The sequence below is a fragment of the Alexandromys fortis genome, unplaced genomic scaffold (assembly GCF_014885135.2).
Source record: "Alexandromys fortis isolate MF-2015 unplaced genomic scaffold, M_Fortis_MF-2015_v1.1 scaffold_36, whole genome shotgun sequence".
Lineage (NCBI taxonomy): Eukaryota > Metazoa > Chordata > Mammalia > Rodentia > Cricetidae > Alexandromys > Alexandromys fortis.
Genome location: NW_026067915.1, coordinates 64,450 through 85,523, shown reverse-complemented (window position 1 = coordinate 85,523; position 21,074 = coordinate 64,450). Strand labels below are relative to the sequence as shown.

At 44.6% G+C, this 21,074-nt stretch overlaps 1 protein-coding gene across 5 annotated transcripts in view; it reads right to left on the bottom strand.

Moving 5' to 3' along the window:
• Nucleotides 1-21,074, bottom strand: part of LOC126499903 (fas apoptotic inhibitory molecule 1) — a 41,004-nt gene that overhangs the window by 2,590 nt on the left and 17,340 nt on the right. Inside the window, exons 1-7 of one of the 5 annotated variants that reach the window (XM_050139388.1) lie at nucleotides 9,994-10,127; nucleotides 9,669-9,813; nucleotides 7,173-7,359; nucleotides 5,478-5,534; nucleotides 4,489-4,621; nucleotides 3,955-4,183; nucleotides 171-220 (exon numbers count right to left, since the gene is read on the bottom strand). In XM_050139388.1, the coding sequence (XP_049995345.1) occupies nucleotides 171-220; nucleotides 3,955-4,183; nucleotides 4,489-4,621; nucleotides 5,478-5,521 (456 nt within the window). In that variant the 5' untranslated portion in view covers nucleotides 5,522-5,534; nucleotides 7,173-7,359; nucleotides 9,669-9,813; nucleotides 9,994-10,127. Of the gene's footprint in view, nucleotides 1-170; nucleotides 221-3,954; nucleotides 4,184-4,488; nucleotides 4,622-5,477; nucleotides 5,535-7,172; nucleotides 7,360-9,668; nucleotides 9,814-9,993; nucleotides 10,140-21,074 lie in introns of those variants that run through there. The other 4 variants (XM_050139387.1, XM_050139389.1, XM_050139390.1 and 1 more) reach the window with 4 other exon arrangements.

Here is a 21,074-nt window from a genome sequence, read left to right as displayed (position 1 = left end):
TATGAACATGCCTTTTACATGGCACTGGGAATCCTAACTCAGGCCCTTGTGCATGCCTGGCAGTTTAACTGACCCCAGCCACAGCTCTCATCCTCGCCACAGCCACACCCCTTGTCTAGAATGAGGAACTGTTAGTCACACACACTAGGAATACGTAAATGGTAACTTACTGCTGTCTCCATTTTTTGGCCATTGCACCATACATCCATAGTATCTTTCTCTGTAAAAGCAACATAAATTCCAAAAGTTATAGTTCTATATCTAAGGTTAACCTCTTTTTTTAAAAGCTGAATTCACTATATTTCTAAACTGCAATCGCTATTCTAAAACTCAATACTTTCAACATCTTTGAAACTCAAAATTTGAAGAAACTTTGTTCATACATGAAGCCAGGTTTTTGTTTTTTTTTTTTAAATCTTTTCTTTTGTTGAGATTTTTGAGAAAGGATTTCTCTGTGTAGCTCTGGCTGTCCTGAAACTCAATCGGAAGACCAGGCTGGCCTCAAACTCACAGAGTGCTGGGATTAAAGGTGTGTACCACCATGCCTACTTAGAAATCGTTTAAGAGAAAGTCACAGTCTCATCACAGCGTGATAAAAATCTTGTTAAAACAGATTCTAAAGGACAATCTTTAAAGATTCGTTTTGTCTTTACAGACAAACGAATGAGGGAATGAGGAGGACCTGGTTCCTAGGAAACTGACTAACAAATAAGACCAACATCGGAAATGTGATTTAGCCTCACTGACTAGATGACTTCTGCCTCCCGCACTGACAGAACTAACTGGATGATGGCGTAAGGACCATAGGCCGAGCAGCGATGTAGCAGGAATGGGAACTACTGTGTTATGCCTTGGTGGGCCAGGAAGCAGAGTTCAGCAGAAAGCAGGATGGCCTAGCATCTTCAAGCCCCACCCCTGCAGACATAAGTCTGCCAGTCAGACCCTTTGTTCAATAGGTTTCACAGTCTGGGCCACCAAGTAGGGACCAAGCATTCAAACACATGAGCTGTCTGGGACTTTCAAAGTCAAACCATAATACCTAAGATTCTTTTTATTTTTTTGACTTTTTAATAAGATTTTTTATTATTGTTTTTATTGAGTTATATATTTTTCTCTGCTCTCCTCCCTTTCCTGTCTGCTCCCCTTCTACCCTCTACTACCTAAGATTCTTGAGAGAAAATGTAAACTGCGAATATTACAGAGTGAAACTGACTTCCAAGTGTGCATGCGTACAAACACATACACATAAACCCCCCCCCAAAAAAAAAACCCAAAGGCTACCAGTATATAAGAACTCAAAATACTGTTCCCATGAGTCCTTCAAAAGGGGAGTTAACAGGAAAGATTCAGGCACGCACAGCGGCCAGACAAGCTGCAGCATAACCACTTAATTTATGTGTTAAGTGTGGGGTGACAAGAGGAGGGCTTATCCATGCTGACAGGTGCACAGGGCAAACTGGAGGACCATGCAGAAACTGTAGAAGGATTTGGTAATTATATTCATGAAGTAGTACTGCTAGTATTATTAAATTATTACAAATGTCTGCAATGGCAAACGCAAGTCTCAAAAAAAAAAAAAAAAACCAAACAAACAAAAAACAAACCCAGAACAGAAAAGGTCTGTCCCTATTCCTTCTGCTTTCCTTTTCCCTCTCCCCTATTACCATCCCTGTTCTCTGTTTTATATCTATCTACCTATCTGTCATCTGTCTATCATCTATCATTCATCCACCCACCCATCATCCATCCATTCATCTATCCATCCCCCTACCTATCCACCCACCCATCTAATTTCCTCGCTCTGCTCACTGAGGATTGGGGAATAATGAAATAACACTCAGAACTTCATCAGAGTATCCTCTTGACTATATTTTTTATCTAATATACATGTCTAGGCCAAAATATTCAAAATGGCTCAGGTCATCCTGAGATAAGCTGCCAAAGCCCACTAGAAATACGCCGCAAGGATTCAGGGACCACTCGAACAAGGAGTCCCTCGGTGGTTCAAAACAGCACATTTTCATGGCTCAAACCTGTTATCCAAGCATTTGGGAGGCAGAGGCAGGAGTATTAACAAAAGTTTCAAATCAGCCTGGGTGACAGTGAGCACCAGGCCAGCAGAGACAGTCTCAGAATAAACACACACGTACACAAATTCCCCTCTCCCAAAAAGGGACATTTTAAGGATTAATGAACATGGTAACTGCAACGTACTAAAGTGAAGTAAATTGTTTTATTTCTGTGTTAACAATGATTTAAAACTGGAAACAATTCAGTAGTTTGACGGCTGGAGACTGCAGGGAGTAGCAAAGCTACCCTGCACTTGTACAGGAAATGTAGGTCTGTGCAACGGGCATGTGACTGGGAGTTTCTAGTTAGACAAACGTCTAGATAGGAAGCAAAGAATGAAGGAATCCAAGAACCACAGCTGGCAACAACTGAGGGATGAATGGTCTAGGCATTAAGCATTACGTTTAATCCTGGTGTCAACTTATCTGGATCTGGAACTAACCAGAAGGTAAGCCACTGGGCACGTCGTAACGTTCCTGATCAGGTAATTGGGACGATCCAAGCTGAATGTGGGCGACACGTCCCAGTGGCAACCCCTAATGAAAAGGGTTAAAGGAAGCTCTGCCTTTCTGTCTGCCTGCCTTCACTCTACGTAAGTGCATCCACCCTGCTGCTGCATCATCCTTCACTGATAGCAGGGCCCAGCTTCAGCAGGCTTCCACTGTGGACTGAGATTCACAGAATGAACCAGGCTTCAGCCTCTCCAGTGTGGGACCGACATTAGTGGAATACCCAGACCATAGCAGATAAGCCAATCTGATAAGTCTCTCATACACACACACACACACACACACACACACACACACACACACACACACACACACGTTTACTCTATTAGATTCTGTTCCTCCAGAATCTACTAATACAGAAGAGAAAGAGAATGATAAACTGTATGCTTCAAGATACCAGCAAACTGTAAGTTGGTTTTGCCAGAAAGAAAATCCAATAAAAACTCAATCTGACAATTCTTCAGTTAGGTATCACTTTACAGAAAATATGGGAGAGTTTTACAATCCACAGGCATTCAATCAGCAAAACCCAGGTCACACCACAAGCCAAGCTGACTTTTTCTAGTAAGTAATTAATTTAGGTTCTTTTATTTTCTTCCCCCCATTTTAAGGATAGTTTTACTCTGTAGCGCAGTTAGCCTCAACCTTCTGGTTCTCCTGTCTCAGTCTCTGGAGGGTTGGTATTTCAGGTATGAGCCGCCATGCCTGGCTTTTACTTTTTTTTTTAATGTGATTTATCAGATAATAAACATTTTCTCATCTAAAAAAAATTCAAACAAAAACCCTATTTGCTAGCACCCAACTGGAATGTGGACCACTACGGCACGGTCAAAGTTCCTTCTGTCTGTGCATCCTCAATCCTTGGTAGACAGACTACCTTCCTTTTCAGAGGCAGTTAATAAACAGGACCTAAATAAATGAATTAAGATGGTTTATTAAACCATTTTAATTTCATAATATGGGGGTACCAGAATAGTGAAAAGGTTACTTCTTAAAAGCCTACTTTTAGCTGGACTTGGATGCCTCTCATCTAATGGAACCCTAGACCTACTATTACCTGCTGAAGATTCTAGCCCTAGTGATGAATCTTAAATTTCTAACTGCTTTTTATTTATAAAGAGAAAAAACAAACAATCAGTGCCTGCATTAGTATCACTTCTTAAGCCCAGGATTATAGTCATCAAAGCCAACCTTATCAAACCTGGAATTACAATACTACATACAAAACCCAGTGGGTTAAATGACTCCCCATTCCTGCAGGAAGGGAGAAGTACAGCTGGGCTTACATTTCCTCTCCAGTGAAAGCGCCCACAGCAGTCTGTGGGGCAGGATATCATCAAGGCCAAAGGGTTCTGCAGAAGCAGCCCCAACTCACCCAGAACCACTCTGCAGTCCTCGCCGTCCAAGTGCAGCACCCAGGTGTTGGTGGTCTTCGATCTGTTCTCCATGTACTTCTTAAGGCTTTTCCCATCGATCTCCAGAGTGTACTCATATGCAAAACCACTGACAGCATCTATATTTATGGTGGCTTTAGTTTTTGCAGCTCCAACATAGAAGGTTTCTTTGCCCACCAATTTGAACATCCATTCTTTTCTTATTTCTTCCTAGATAATAATGTGTAAAAGTTTCATAAACGCAAACAGAAAAATTAGTATTTAATTTTTTAAATAATGTAAAAATTAAGACTGTCCAAATGGCAATACTATTTATATTTTTATTATTTCATGTCAAGGTTCCACAAAGTGGTCATCCTAAGTTTAAATGTAGATGTTATAGTCTGCGTATTCTGTAACGACCATATAAATGAAAAACAACCACAGTCAGAAAAAGAAATCCTTACTTTTTAAGAAGCTACACTGACAAAGCCAAGCTTCACTGTCACACTGTACAAAGTCACATGTTTTCCTACCTTCCCATCCACGTACACAACTCGTTTGCCGGATGTGGTCCCGTGCTCAAACTCAATCTTGTGGATTCCATCACTTAATGCAACGTCCCACACAGCTACAAGGTCTGTCATTTTTTCCAGGCTATAAAGAGGGCTAAAGGAATAAAACAAAGCCATTAAATGAGCAAAAACAGTAAGAGAATGACTAAATTCTCCCACCATGACAATACCAGATTTTCAAAGGTCCTAAAATTATAAAATAATAAAGTGATATTTCTTGATATCCCACTCACAGTACATGTAACTGTTTTCTCTCTTTCCCACTGGCTCATCCCTCAAGAGACAACTATGCACAGGTATAGTCTAATAATCCCAAAGTCACCTTAATGCTAATAAGATTAAGACTGAATCCCAGCCAGCACTCTGGGCTAGGCTGGTCTAGCACAGGGAAAGGTCAGTAAAAGTCTCCACTTGATGACCATCTCCACAAAAAAAGTGTTTTTCCTTTTTCAGATCAGACCAATCCCAAACAAAAATTCTTCAAACTTTTCAGAACCAGTGCCTTGGGATTTGTTTTAACATCAACAAAAACAACAAAAAGGCTGTTCTAATTTGGTATTCAAAAACTGTAGTGGAAGAATTTGATACTGATACAGATCATTAGTTTTGAGAAGTAACATGTTCTGCAATAATGGGGTCACAGCTGGCTGCAAATCCAGGGCTCCGACTCCAACACCACTCTCTGTGTTTCCTTCTTTGCTCATTTTAATCTTTGCTCTTACTTTGCATGCTCTAAATAATGTTCAAGTGATTGCATGACTTCTGTGCCAAGAATCAATGGAAGACGATGCCACATATACGGTGGCCACATCCTCATGTAAGTCAGAAAGCAGACTCTGCCTTCTGCAATGACACAGACCATGCCTCCAACAGACACAGAACTCTGCGGACCTATCCTAACAATCCCGGGACTGTCAAAGGCTAGTTTTATTGCAAAACAAAGCATTTACCTTTCATCATCTTCAAAGATAGGACTGTCATCTCCAGATGCCATGGTTAGCAACAGTCTGCAATCCAATTAGCAGCCAGGAAAGAGAAAAGCAGAAAGCAGCAGAGAGAGGTTGGGAGCAACAAAGACAGCTACAAAGGGCTTTTTAAACTTTGCAATCCTTTCAGAAGTTGCCTGCATGCTCCGATGAAGCTACAGTTAAGTACAGCAGAGGGGCAGGCTTTGTTTTCAGAAAGAGTTTGAACACACAAATTAGCCAATTCCACTTTTCTATCTTAAGCATTTATAATTTCTTAAAAATAGGTGTATTAAAACAGGGTAATAAACTCGAGTTTATCTGGAATATTACATCATCTTCGAGCTGCACATTAGAGGCTAAGGCCAGTCCCACTCCCGGGTGTCTCAGCCTGGAGCACAGAAGCCCCGTGGGTGTGCGGCAGTGCTTCAGGGAGTACACCAATGTTAGACAAACAGCTTGGCCCGGTGAATACGGAAACCTCCAAAGCAAACACGACGGCAGCATCAATATTCAGGGTGAAATTTAAAACCCAATTTTATAGTTAGATTTTAGAAAGCGAAAACATAATTTAAACCCGTTTCCTCCAAAGGAATTGTGAATGTGTGTGACGTAGCTAGGGATATGCTGGCCTGCTGTGTGGGAGCAAAGTTTATTTACTTGTTTACACAAGCTAGTAGGTCCACAGTCTGAAGACTCATTCCGTTTATCCGAGAGTCTCACCTAGAAGCAGAGACCAGGACCGGGCAACGAGGGCACTGCTTCGGTGTTGGTTTCACAAGGCGGAAGTGCGTCTACTCTTAGGTGCGCAGCAAACACGGCATGGAGGAGGCTGCAGCGCTAAGGAACTACTCAGAAGCGTGCAGGCACAGGAGGCGCGTATGAGAGAGCTACCGCGAGCAGCCTGCTCCTGCAAAGGAGCAGGGCCTAGCCCAGTTTTTTTTTTTTTAATATTTTTTTTATGGTTTATTGGTGTGAAGGTGTCAGATTCCCTGCAACTGGATCTTCAGACAGTGAGCTACCATGTGGGTGCTGGGAATTGAACCCGGGTCCTCTGGAAGAGCAGTCAGTACTCTTAACCACTGAGCCATCTCTCCAGCCCCGGCCTAGGGCAGTTTTAACACTCTCCTCAACGAGTGCCTTCGCCCCTTGGATGACCAAAGGCGCTCAACAGTGAGAGACTGTCAACCCCTTTTGGAAAAAGTCAGGAGCCACAGATTGCTTTTCCAAGATGTTAGAGAAGAAAGGTTTCTATGCATGGCAACGGAATACAGTCAGGGGTGTGATATAACTGCTGGAGGCAATCACCGAAAATCAGAGAGAAGGAAGGGTTGGCACTCAAGTTTTGCTATTATACAAATTTTAGATTGTTCGCCACTCAAACCTAAAACTGTTGGTGTATTCTGGATTATAAAGAACTCCAAGTACTACTAAGATGCACTAAATAAGGCATGGAGGCTAGGGAGACGGCTCAGGGGTTAAGAACACGTACTGCTCTTCCAGAGATCGCTAGTTCTGTTCCTACCACCCAGGTCGGGCAGCTCACAACCACCTGTAACCAGCACTAGGAGGGTCTGCTGTCTTCTTCAAGACTCTTCGAGGGCACCTGCACTCGAGTGCATGCGGGTGCCCCCCACATACATACGCACATAATTTAAATTTTTTAAAAAGATGACTCACGGAATCACCTTGATTACAACACCTTTTCTAATCCAAGCATAAAAGACACCGAGTCACTGGTGTGATGGAGCACGCTTTTGATCCCAGTACTTGGGAGGCTGAGGCAGGCAGATCTCTGTGAGTTTGGGGCCAGCCTGGTGTACAGGTTGAGTTCTGAGACAGTCAGGGCTATGTAGAGAGATCCTATCTAAAGCAGAAAGAAAGAAAGAAAGAAAGAAAGAAAGAAAGAAAGAAAGAAAGGAAGGAAGGAAGGAAGGAAGGAAGGAAGGAAGGAAGGAAGGAAGGAANAAAGAAAGAAAGAAAGAAAGAAAGGAAGGAAGGAAGGAAGGAAGGAAGGAAGGAAGGAAGGAAGGAAGGAAGGAAGGAAGGAAGGAAGGAAGGAGAGAAAGAAGGAAGGAAAGACACAGTGAGTCTTCCACAGTGAGTTCAAAGGGAAGTTAAAAACCAAGATTATGTTTTATCTAAAACATTCTAAGCTATTAACAGATATTCATACATGTAACAATTATTCATAGATATTTAGAGATTAGTGATTTTAAGCCTGCCAGGGTGGCGCAAACCTTTATTTAATCCCAGCACTCAGGAGGCAGAGGCAGGTGGATCTCAGTGAGTCTGAGGCCAGCCTGGTCTACAAAGTGAGTTCTAGGACAGCCAAGGCTACACAGAAAATCCCTGTCTAGAAAAAACATACACACACAAAAAAAATTGTGATTTTTTTCACTCTCTAATAATTTAGAGTGCACATCTTAGGATTTATATGGGACCATTTATATAAAATGATCAGAGTAAGCAACTACCTGACAAATTATATTTGTGTATATCAAATTGGCAAAACACAAATTCACAAATCAATACAAAACTAATTTCTATGTGTTTTTTCTATAGATATGGTCAAATAAGAAAAAGGCTGCCTTAATGAAAGTCAGCAGCACTTCAGTTTTTCTATGCTATCTGCTGTTTTTAAGCAAAAGACTTAATTTTTTGTTTTTATTATTTTTAAATGTGTATGTGTGTGTGTGCACGCACACACACAGAACTACGAATCCCATGGAGGCCGTAAGAGGATGGCAGGGCCCCTGAACCTGGAGTTACAAACAGGTGGATGTGCACCTCTGAACTCTGGTCTCCTGCCACAGCAGCAGGCCCTCTTAACCACTTGTCATTGCTCCTGAAGGCTCAAAACTCCTCTTTTAAAAGCTGCGGAACCTTTAACAGCATTTGTGGCTTCTGAAAGGCTGTAAAGCTTCGACTCCTGAGACATTTTCAAGGAGCGAGAAACCTTAAAGTGTTTTCTATAGAAGGATTAGACCTTGCCACAACCCAGCCATACAATTTCTGAAAGAAAAGTCACAGTGAAACCCAATGGGCTCACCCCGTCTAGACCCTCTCCCTCACTGTGGGGAAATCGCAGGAAGGAGACACCCCTGTAAGAGACACTCACTGCTTTTCCTAGGTTCTTACTTTAACCTGCTCAACTTTCCCACAAGGCCAAGAGGGCCCTGGGTGTAAAGAAGCTTCTTCCACAGCATCCCATCTCAAAATAATCCTCAGCAACAAATCTCATACAATGTAGAGAACACATTCAGAACAACTCAAGAGTCCTGCCTTTGGGTCACTACAAGTTTCACCAGAACTTCCACTATTCTTATGACCTGTGACCTCACACATCTCATCCCAAGTTCAGCACTTCAAAAGTTCGTTGGAGTTGCTCTCTTGGCCCAACAGTTGTGGGTGTTTGTTTGTTTGTATCACTCTGGCTGTGGGCAATACAGTGCATAGGAAACCTTTCGGTTTCCCCTTTGTTCCGTGCCTGCTTTCAGATCTGAAGTCAGACCCTAATGCCACCACTCGGTCATGCGCCACCATCAGTACCTGCACAGGTCTGCTTTTAACATAAAACCTTACCAAGCAGCCAACAACTCCCAAATGACTAACGACCTGCTAAGCACTCGGACTCCGTGGAGATGATTTTACTAGAAACTGTATTTCCAAACATCCACTCAGTTATTTATGATGACTTCACCAGGCAGTAACTAACACCGCCCACAATGATATTTACTTGAGCACTGGTTGCAATGTAGAGGATTTTATATTCATGTTTACACGCTGTTACAGGTGACAGATTAAATGCCACGTTAGATCGGTTAAACAGCAAAACAACTCACGCTGCCTGTCCCACCGGTGATCTTCCACCTTGAGTAGAGTGTGAATTGGCTGAGTTTCATTAAACTAATTCATTCCATACCTGAGACAGGTTTCCAAGTCAGCCTTCGCAAGGGGGAAACTACAGAATTCTAGGAAGAGACTACAGAATCCCACTCTGGCCGCTGTAAAATAACAGGCTCCTGCATTAAGCAACTCCAGTTGATCGTATTACAACATTAGAAAGGTTCAGAAATAAAAGTATCCCCAATGCCAACCTGCACGAAAGAACTAGCCAGAGCCAGCAAGAATGCTGCAGCGGGCTGCTCACAAGAGCTCCCGTCCACGGAGTACCTACAGCAGGGTTAGCTCGGCCTCGCGCAACCACCGGGAGAAGAGAGGAGTGTGTTCGGTCCACACCTCCCCTGGGTATTTCGGTCACGGCCACACGGGATGCTTCGGAGCCGGAGAACCTCGAATCGCACCGCGAATGCTGCACCTGAGGGTCGGCAGATGCGGGGCTTCCGCATTGACCGGCCCGGCCGCCCCTCACCCACGCCCTCTGGGGCCTCCTGCCTGAGCCCAACGCGGATCGTAATCTGCCACCCGAGGCCTGGGCGCGGCGCACCTCGGAGCCAGTCCGCCCGAACGAACCTCCAGTGCCACCTCCCGCGCTCACCTGCCCGGCGCCCGGCCACGGGCTCCTGATCCCGCTGCGCAGTCAGCCGCTAGCTCCCACGGACTCGCCCTCCCTGCTCCCGCATCCGCGTGCCAGGGTCCCAGCCTCCTATTGCCTTCCGGGCTCACCGAGACACCCGCCCACTGCTCGACTGAGCCTGCGCAAGTGCGAGACCCACCACACACACCCCCTCCAGAGGCCCCACCCATCAACCGCGCGAGAGCCAATACCCGATGTCCGCCTCCCGAGGCCCCGCCTATTCTCCGAACTGGAGCCAATCCCGCTTCTTCTGTGCGCCCCGTTGTGTGCCCCGCAGCCGCTAGGACCTACGGGTGGTAGTGTCTTGGTACTGCCCTCTGCTTGTAGCCTTAGGGATAACCCGCACCTCCTGGTTGGGCAGCTCCTCTGCAGACCCTTTGTTTTCACAGCCCAGCTGGCCTTCCATTCCTGGCAATACGAGCGATCATTTTAGGTGGAAAAGTCCAGCCTCTGGAACACGTCTGTGTTCATCTCGGCGCAACCGCAGATGATGTCTTAGCCCAGAGATTTTTTTGCTTGTCTCCTCTCCCTGTTGTAGTGAAATTTCATAGCCTTTCCTTTAAGTGAGATGCTTGAATTTCTCTTCCTGACAGTCAGACCTTGGGGATAGTGCTCAATGATGGGGCACGTAGCTATCCTGGGTGAGGTCCCTGGGTAACCTGTGTAGCCCTCTCTGGCTGTCCTGGAACCTGGAATCTGTAGACCAGGCTGGCCTTGAATTTACAGAGATCCGCCTGCCTCTGCCTCTCAAGTGTTGGGATTAAAAGAATGTGCCACTATCGCCCTGCTACTTAACTTATTTCTTTTATTTTAAAGATATATATATATATATATTATACGTGTACACACACAAATACTATATTGTCTCGATTGCAATCCAGGGCTATTGTAAAAGCTCAGGCAAACAATTGCATAGTCTGGGGGAAAATCTACAAATAAATCTACAACTAAATATTAGAAAGTAAAGAAAACAAATCAGTTCAGAGATTAAAAAAAAAGCTTGACCAAGCATGGTGGCGCATGCCTTTAAGTCCAGCACTTGGGAGGCAGAGGCAGGAGGATCTCTGTGAGTTCAAGGCCAACCTTGAACTCTCCAAAGTGAGTTTGGTCTACAAAGTGAGTTCCGGAACAGCTAGAACTCTTACACAGAGAAACCCTGTCTAGAAAAACAAACAAAACAAAAAAGGTTGATAAAGATCTTGGTTTGGGAGCGTGTTGTGCTTGTTTGGTTGATATTTAAGAGACTCCCACTGTATAATCAGTAATAGCCTCCTCACATTTGGCTTCCACTGCTTGGATACAGCATCTAGTTAGTACTCAGAAGGTTGAGAAGGCCGATTGCAAGTTCCAGGCTATCCTGAGCTCTATAACTAAACTGTGTTTCAGAAACTAAAGTAGTATGACTTCTGCTTTAGTGAAGCAGAAGTATTAGGCAGATACCCGCATTAAGAACATTAAAGAGCATTATTAGTCTATCTAATATTTTGAAAATTCTGCCTGACATGGCAATACATTTTTAAAGAAAAGAATACAAATGGAACAAATTGAACAAAACAGATGATGGACACATTGCACCCTTTACATAGAAGAGTTTCTGTGAATATGTTTTTTTAATTTATTTATTTATATGTATATAATGTTCTGTCTGCATGTATGTCTGCCCACCAGAAGAGGGCACCAGATCTCATAGATGGTTGTGAGCCACCATGTGGTTGCTGGGTATTGAACTCAGGACCTCTGGAAGAGCAGCCAGTGCTCTTTACCTCTGAGCCATCTCTCCAGCCCCTGGGAATATGTTTTTAAATACCAAATGATGCTTTAAGTTTTTTGGTGAAATATACAAATAGGATATTAAGAGAACAGGAAATATAAATGGTGAATTCAAAAAGAGATTACTATTTCTGATCCCCAGCACTGAAAAAAATTTAATCTTACCACAAACTCAACCAGTTGCAAGTCAAAAACATTTTGTAAGGTCTGAGCAGTTGCTAGCATGAGTGAAACCATTGGTCTAATACTCAACACTACAAAGCATACATTCAGACTCAGTATGCATACGTGTATACACATATATTTTAATTGGACTCAATACATGCAGATTCATTATTCCTGTCTTTCTAATCTACAAATAGAATATGACTATTTATTTATATAGCAATTATGTTAGTTATTTTAAATAATCTAGCAGTGATTAAGTACATGCATGGGATTAGACATATAGGCTCTGTGCAAATGCAGGGACATTATATATGGAATATTAGTGTTTCTGGATTTTTTAAGTGCTGGGGATTAAACCCAGTGCATCACACATGCTAGGCATATGTGCTACCACTGAGTTAAACCTTCAGCCCTCATCCTTAGATTTTGGTACCTACTGGGAATGGCTGGAACTGATTCTCCACAGACAGCGAAGGGATGCTGACTGTCTATAAACTGAGTGACTTAAACAAGAGAAATATATTCCCTCACAGTTTGGGATGCAACAAGTCCCAAGTCAGGGTGTTGGCAGAGTTGGTTGTTTTGGCTGAGAGGGAAGCCCTTCCTGCTGGTTTTACATCTTTGACAGTCCTTAGTTAATAAAGGTATATCCTCGTCTCTGGCTTCATCTGTGTACGTGTGTGCGTGAGTGCGTGTGTGCATGCTCACATGCACGTGTGTGTGTGTTTGTTGCACACGTATGTGAGCCATTTTCTTTTTTATAACATGCAAGTTGAATAGAATTAGAGACCATTTAGATCAGTTAGCGTCTTCATTTTAACTTTGTAAAAACATTCAGGCAACAAAGTCATATTCTGAGGTTCTGTAAATTAGCACTTCAACATATGAATTTGGAGGAGGGAGTAATTTAGCCCATAACATACAGATACAGAGGAAAACTGAAGGCAGAGGCAGAGTTTGGAGCGATGCAGTCACAAGTCAAAGAACAACCAAGGACTGTTGGTGATCATCAAAATAGGCAAAACAGGGAGGAGTTCAGAAGCTTCCGAGGGAGCAGGGCTTGCCAGTGCACCATGTCAGGCCATTAGCCTCTAGAACTGTAAAAGAATGCTTTTCTCCTCCTTCTCCCTTCCTCCTCGTCCCCTCCTCTTCTTCCCCCTCCTCCTTCTCCTTCTTTCTTACTTGTTTTAAGCCACCACTAAGCCTGTGGCGTTCTGTTTCAGTAGCAGTAGGAAACTAGTCCAGCAGGCACCTTGAACTTAAGGGGGGCATGTTGAGCGAATGACTACGCAGCGCATACAACTACAGGCAGAGGAACAGCTGGAGTTGGGAAAGGAAAGGATCCACATCACAAGGAAACCGTTTTTCCTATGAACCATATAGCATCACGTGTTACATCACGTGTTACAGATACTAGTCCCACTCTTACTGGCTGACTAGAAATCACAAGTGGGACAAGGCATCCTTCTTGTTCAAACTTGTTTTGTAACTTTTCCTGGAGTCATATGAACAAATATCCTCTCAGTTCAGGTAGTGGACAAGCCTTGGCCAAAGAACCTAGTCTAGCCATGACTAGCTTGGTGGGCAGATTCGTATATTTTATGGCTTGCGAGGAATTCCACCGAGGCGAAGGGCTTTACGAATCTTATGATTTTCTTCTGAGTTCTTCAAATTTTCCTGAGAGTCTCCTGAGCAACCTCCTATTCTGCCCCCCTCTTCCCTCCATGAGGAATGTTTAAATATGGAGGAGACAACGTCACACCAGGAAAACTGGCCAGACTTCCTAGTGTGTGCCCAAGGCTGTGCCCAGCCATGCAGAGCACAACACACTGTGAACACATGCCCACGGCTGCCAGGGACCTTTTATCCTTCCCACGGGGCCAAGCCACAGCTGCTGCTGTAAGAGATCCTCAGCTAAGCCTCCTGATTAAAAGCATTTGCTTCTCTTTGCCATTGGCCCTTCAGGAGTCCCTACATTTTGTTTATACAAGGAAGCATATAGATTTCAAAGTGTGAAGGCATCTAGACAGCCTTGGTACAGTCTCCCCTGACATTCTCACTGCATCCTGCCATGCCCATTGGGATTTTTTTTTTTTTTTGAGGGGTGGTTCGAGACTGGGTTTCTCTGTAGCTTTGGAGCCTATCCTGGAACTTGCTCTGTAGATATCTTGAACTCATAGACATCTACCTGCCTCCGCCCCCCCTCCCCAATGCTGGGATTAAAGGTGTGCGCCACCATCACTCGGACCATTGGGATTCTTTAAAACAGTCCAAGGTGCCAATAGTTTTTCCTTTGACCTGCTCTCACCATTCCCCCACCCTCCAGACCCACGCCTTAGGGCAACAGAAAAGTGGCAATCAGAGCAGAAAAGCTATACGGTAAAGAAAATCAAAGTTGTTAAGATGAATAACTACACAAAAGGCTATGGCACTAAGCGCTGATGTCACAAGACGGTAGCCCAGGGTTTGAGAGGCTAAGATAGAGGATGATGAGCTCCAGATCAGAGCTGGATCCCTTTCTCAGGACATCTGTCTGGAGTTATGTTTGTCTTAAAAGGCAGGTTGTTCTCACCTCTGCTTTGGAGCTGAAGATGACTTTAAACTCCTGGTCCTACTGCCTCAACCACCCTAGTGCTGGGACTGCAAGGGAGCACCACCCTACTGGGAATCAATATACCTGTTGAAGAATTAATGATTCAACTGATAACATCTACTGTGCATGATGGTTTTTTTATTTGTTTTTTTTTTATTTAAAAAAAAACTTCTTTTGCATTGGTGTTTTGCCTACATGTATGTCTGTGTGAGGATGCCAGATCCCCTGGAACTGGAGTTGCAGACAGTTGTGAGCTGCCATGTGGGTGCTGGGAACTGAACCCAGATCCCCTGGAAAAGCAGTCAGTGCTTAACCACTGAGCCATCTCCCCTGCCATGCAAGATTTTTTAAAAATATTTATTTATTTATTTATTTATTTATTTATTTATTATGTATACAATATTCTGTCTGTATGTATGTCTGCAGGCCAGAAGAGGGCACCAGACCTCATTCCAGATGGTTGTGAGCCACCATGTGGTTGCCGGGAATTGAACTCAGGACCTTTGGAAGAGCAGGCAGTGCTCTTAACCACTGAGCCATCTCCCCTGCCATGCAAGATTTTTTTTAAATATTTATTTATTTATTATGTATACAATATTCTGTCTGTATGTATGTCTGCAGGCCAGAAGAGGGCACCAGACCTCATTCCAGATGGTTGTGAGCCACCATGTGGTTGCTGGGAATTGAACTCAGGACCTTTGGAAGAGCAGGCAGTGCTCTTAACCACTGAGCCATCTCTCCAGCCCCCGCAAGATGTTTTTTAAGATGAGATCCAATTATGGAGCCAAGGTTGGTATCCAACTCAAGAGCTTCCTGTTTAACTTCCCAAGTGGAGATAGCAAGTCTGCACTACCACAATTGGTTTATACAATTGGTTTTTAGAATATTTTGGCAATAAAGAATTTATTGACAAAGCACGGTGGCACACACTTACAGTAATGGAAGCGTACACTTGTTATATCCCAGCACACAGAAAGCAGAGGCAGGAAGACCTCAAGTTGGAAGCCGGTCAACTACCCTGTGATACCATATTTCACAAGGGTCAGGGCTGCTATTGGTATATTGTTTGGCATGAAAACGAATAACTTGTGTGTACAAAAGTGCATCCATCACCTCAGAGGGAAGAGGAGATAGTTTATTATAGAGCCAAAGTGATTGTGGCCCTAGAACATAAATTTAGATTTTCCCCAAATTCCATGTTCCAATGTGATACCAGTTCCACAAAAAATTTATAATAGCATAACAGAGAAAGTCATAAATGCAGACACTTTTCAAATATACTGGTGGCAGCCCCAGGAAGGCATGTTATAGCAACGCTGGAAAATCGCCTTAGGCCCGAGGTGCTCGATGATGACATTCTTGGCCTTTGTGCTGGAGGAAGGAAGATGATGCTCATGATTTCCCAAAGAATTTACCTACTACTCACAGGGATGTTAAAACATACAGAGGTAGTCAGTAAACAGCTATTTAGGGAGCTGAGATAGCTCAAGATAGTTTAGCTCTGGACCTGCAACATCCCCCAGTGTTTCTGAATCTTGAAGAGGTTGGCAAGCTGTCCCATGCAGAGCTGAGCGCTCAGAAATCCCCTATTCAGCACTGTGAGCAGTTGGAGTCCCAGCATTAACTGATGCCACGAAGGGAAGCACCAATCTGTAGGTCTAAACATACTTATTGAGAAGGCAGTTTGACCTCTTGTTCTTCTAGCAAAGCAATAGTAGGCTTCTCCCTAGGGTCATGATATGGTACCAGGCACAAAATTTCCTGCTGTGGATTGGCCTCCAATCCAGTCAGAAATTGGTTGGTTACCCTCCTAACTCTGTTGCATAGCAATTTTCTCTTAGGTTAAAACCTTCCATCCTGGAGTAAAGGGGTAAACTTGTTAAGTCCCAGGATGTAAAAAGGGAGCTGAAACATTCCATTCTACACCAAAGCTCATAAAACCTAGGAAGTAACCAACTCAAAGGCTTCAGGAAGTCCCTGAAACTGACTCGGAGCAAGGTACTCGGAAATCCTTCTCTCTTCCTAAGCATATATAAGCAGGAAAGCCTGCTGAGACACAATCTCTCAGACCAGGTGAGCTGCCTAGGAGAGGCAGACTCGAGTTCTGCTTCTGAGAAGAGGCTCAGATGCCTGCAGGGCCTGGAAGAGACACTCTTTAACCTACTGAGCTGCCTGTAAGTGGTGCCATAAACATCAGGTTTCTGGCTTTCATGAACTGTCACCCATGCTGGGGTGGCTTTGGCGATGTGGCTGTCCGAGTCATTTCTGTCTCTGTATTTCTTACTGGACCCATAGTCCTGCAAGTAACCCCAGTAAAACCCATTGGTTCGCCAAGTTAGGTGTTGGTGTGTCCTTCCTTGGTTTATTTTCAGTTCCTGATCCAGGATGAGTAGAGTGGTTGCTTGCTAATGTCTATCCAGGAATAATGTCACACAACCAACCTTCCTGACACAATCGTGCCAGTGGATACATCTTACCTGGCAAGTCACCGTTTAGCTTTGGCTTAATTTTACAGGAATAAAAGCTGAGACCCAGAGGTAAATAGCTTCCCCAAGGTCTAGGGCTGATAACTGATAGGACTGCCTCTAAAACCTAGTCAGCTTGATCCAGACAGCAGCCCCAGACACCATCTGAAGTGCTCAGCCTGACCGGGCCTTCTGTGAATGGTCACCTCACCTGTCAGTCTCCAGAATGCTCTGTGGCTCCACCATAGTAGGAATGAGGCTATTTTACTTTTACTTTATTTTTAAAAAATACTTATTTATTTATTATGTATACAATATTATGTCTGTGTGTATGTCTGCAGGCCAGAAGAGGGCACCAGACCCCATTACAGATGGTTGTGAGCCACCATGTGGTTGCTGGGAATTAAACTCAGGACCTTTGGAAGAGCAGGCAATGCTCTTAACCTCTGAGCCATCTCTCCAGCCCCTACTTTATTTTTCTTTAATTGTTGTTTGAAACATGATTTTACTAGATAGCCTAGGCTGGTCTATGCTGTGGAATATTATTTTAACTATGTAAAGGTGTGTTACATTTATTTATGTTGTGGAATATTATTTTAACTATGTAAACATGTGTTACATTTGTTTTGCTGCATTTGTTTAATCATGTAAAGATGTGTTGCTGTGTTACCTTGCCTGCTGAGGTACCTGACTGGTCTAATAAAAAGCTGAACAGCCAATAGCTAGGCAGGAGAGGGCTAGGCAGGACTGGTGGGCAGAGAGAATAAGTAGGAGGAGGAATTTAGGCTCAAGAGAAAAGAGCGAACAAGGGAGAAAAAGAAGAGCTACTTGTGGCCGGCCAGCCAGGCAGCTGCCAGCTAGCCAGATGTGGAGTAGGACATACAGGATGAAAGAAAGGTAAAAAGCCCCAAGGCAAAATGTAGATGAAAAGAACAGGTTAAATTAAGATATAAGAGCAAGCGGGACGAGCATAAGATAAGACCGAGCATTCATAACTGATAATAAGTCTCTGCGTCTTGATTTGAGAACTGATTGACAGCCCAAAGAACAAGCCTGCTACAGGTCTAGAACCTCCTGCTCATTCTCCCCGAGGCTAGGACTACATGCATGTATACCACACACTGAGGCCCCCTTTCTAAGAACCCTTTTATTTCTGTGTCTGTGTAGGGGATATAGAGCTGAAATACACCCAGGATAAAGACCTGCCTGGATGGGACCACACCGTGGCCAAGACCACTTATGCATACCTCTTACACACTTAAGCCTAAACCTCATGTCAGTGCCCCAAAGCCAGACATCTGTTCCTCCTCCCAGTGGGACCACATTGATTAAACCTCTTCTCAAAATCCTGCCTGGAGAAAGCAAGGGCTGACTAAAGGGACAGCGTTATGGATGAATAGTTGGAAGGGGAGCGGACAGATGTGGAGGGCAGTGTAAACCAGAACAGAGAGGCATCTAAAGTTTGCTATCTGGACTTCGGAACTCACTCATTGACTCATAATGGGACAAATGCTAAGCGGAGGTGACTGTTAAATGATCAGCCATAAGTGGGGCATCTATAGGACACCCCTCAGTGACACAGGAACATCACAAGAAGAGAGGGCGGAAAGCACGCCAGAGTTGAGGGTGATGTGTAAGCAATGTGGGACACGCCTTCCATACCTGCCACACCACAGCTCTCCTCCACTCACAGCTATTGTTACTTAAGACCCATGCAAGATTCTGCCTGTCAGTACCCTGTCATGGGGGATCAGAAGCCCCCCCCCCCCAAATACCACGGGAATTTATAGGCAGCTGCGGTTACTGAGGGAGGGAGAGAGTTCTTCAGCAATGTCGCTATTGGTGAGATGCCCCGGCTTCTGTAATTAATGTCTTCCTCATGCATCTGTAAGGAACGCCAGTGAAATTCGCTGGGACACACACACACATGTAGACACACGTATCTGTGCAAACGCACACACATAAGCACACACACGCATGCGCACATGCACACACATAAAGACATGAAAGTGGGAGGAGATTAAACAGGAAAGGAAAGGGATCATTGGAAATGGCAAGGGGACAGAGAGAGTAATAAGGGTTAAATATCATCAAAATGCACAATTTATTCATAAAAATGTCATAAAGAAACACATGGTGTGTATTAATAAGTCTAATAAAAACATCCGTTTAAAGCTCACTCATAAACTGGGTAGTGATGGCGCACACCTTTAATCCCAGCACTCGGGAGGTTGAGGTGGGTGAATCTCTGAGTTCGAGGCCAGCGTTGTCTACAGAGTTCCAGGACAGTCAGAGCTACAAAAAGAAACCCTGTCTGGAAAAACAAAAACAAAAACAAAACATAAACAAAAGCTCACTCATTTGAGGGCTGATGAGATGGCTCAGTGAGTAAAGGCTTCTGCTGCCCAAGGACATGGGTTTGTTCCTTGGGATCCATAGTGGTAGGGAAAACCCATTTCCCCAAATGCCCACCGAGCCCTCGCTGGGGCAGACATGTGCACCCCGCCCCCCAAACGAATAATAAAATGTTGTAAGTTTTAAAGCTTACTAAATTTAATATATATACAGCCCTCCCACTCGATACGCTTACGTCCAGCGGCTGCTTGGCTGACCTCTCCCTTCCTGTGAGTGTCTGCTATCCCCTGTGTCATCAGAGAACCTCAAGTACAGACCGAGGCTCTCCGCTTACGGAGCTCTCCGGGTTACCTTCTTCCCCGCCCCGCTTCGTTGTTCTTGGTGGCATCCGAGCGTTTGACATGCATTTACTATGTCTATTTAACACTGCCTCCCCTGAAGTCGAATGGACGCTTCACAAAGGCAAGGGACTGGGCTTTATTTTGTTCTTCGCTGACATCCCCTGCCTCACAGCCAGCCAGGCATTTTATAGCCACCCAACTGGTTGCCGCCTGGCAGCGCCCTCTAGCGGGCATCCCCCCCCCCCCCCGACCCGCTCAGGTTGCTCCTCTTTGCAGTCGCTGAACACCGAAGGCATTCCTTTTACTTCATAGGGACTTTCAGAGGTTTTTGCTTTCCGTGAGATGCGAAGAGGATGAAGGATTGGGGAGGGCCGGATCCAAGGAGAGACCGGTGGGGGCCGGAGAAGGAGGTGGGGTTCTTGCGCCTTCTCCCTCTGCGTCACTTGGAAGACTTTCTTTTTTCAAGGGCAAAGACCGCTTATTTTTGGAGAGTTTTAGTTTTTTTCCAGACGCCCACTTCAATGACGTCTTCTTCCCTTCCTCTTCTCAGGCACTTTGTGACCCGGTGTCTCCTGACCGGATGTTTGGGCTTTGAAGCCACAGAGAGCAGCTAGGACCTGGGTGGAGCATCTCTTGATTACAGGCACTAGGGGATGCTCTCCCGCGGTGCGGTGCGTGGCAAGGCCCCTGGGAATGGATGCCAGCGAATTACCTGGCCTTGGCTGGAAGCCCCAACGATTTATCCTGGTGTGTACAGCTGGCTCCAGATCTGCCCTTGCTGCCCCAAGATTCCAAGTCCTTGTCAGTTAGAGATACTAGTCGCTGGCTTTCTACAGTGCTGAAGTGGGACTGGGGTTTGAGGAATTGAAGAAGGAACAAACCACTTGTCAGGTAGCTTCTGTTGCCTCAAAGTGGTGGGTCTTTTTGCTCCCTCCTGTCTCTGTCTTTCCCTGTCTACCACCTATTGATCTACATTTAGATTTTGTTTTGATCGAACAGAGGGGCGTGGTTGTAAGTGGTAAGTAGCGATTCTAAACCAATGTGGGAAGTTCCCCTTGGAAGGGTTCCCCATCTCATCCAAGAAGGATCTGACTTCCGGAAGGTAATGGGTTGATCCTAGCAGAGCCAGGTTCACCTTCTGAATGTCGACAGGGTTGTCCCATCTCACTCCAGGGTGGGAACCAGGCTGCAGGTAGAGCAGGGACTCAGGGAGGCTTCGTGGCAGGGCCAAGGTTTCGCATGACTCTTTTTTATTGCTTGATTCCAAAAATTTGTTGTTGTACTTTTCAGGTTCTTGCCCACTCAATTTCATTTTTTTTTTTTTTTGGTCCCAGGTTTACCTTTTAAATC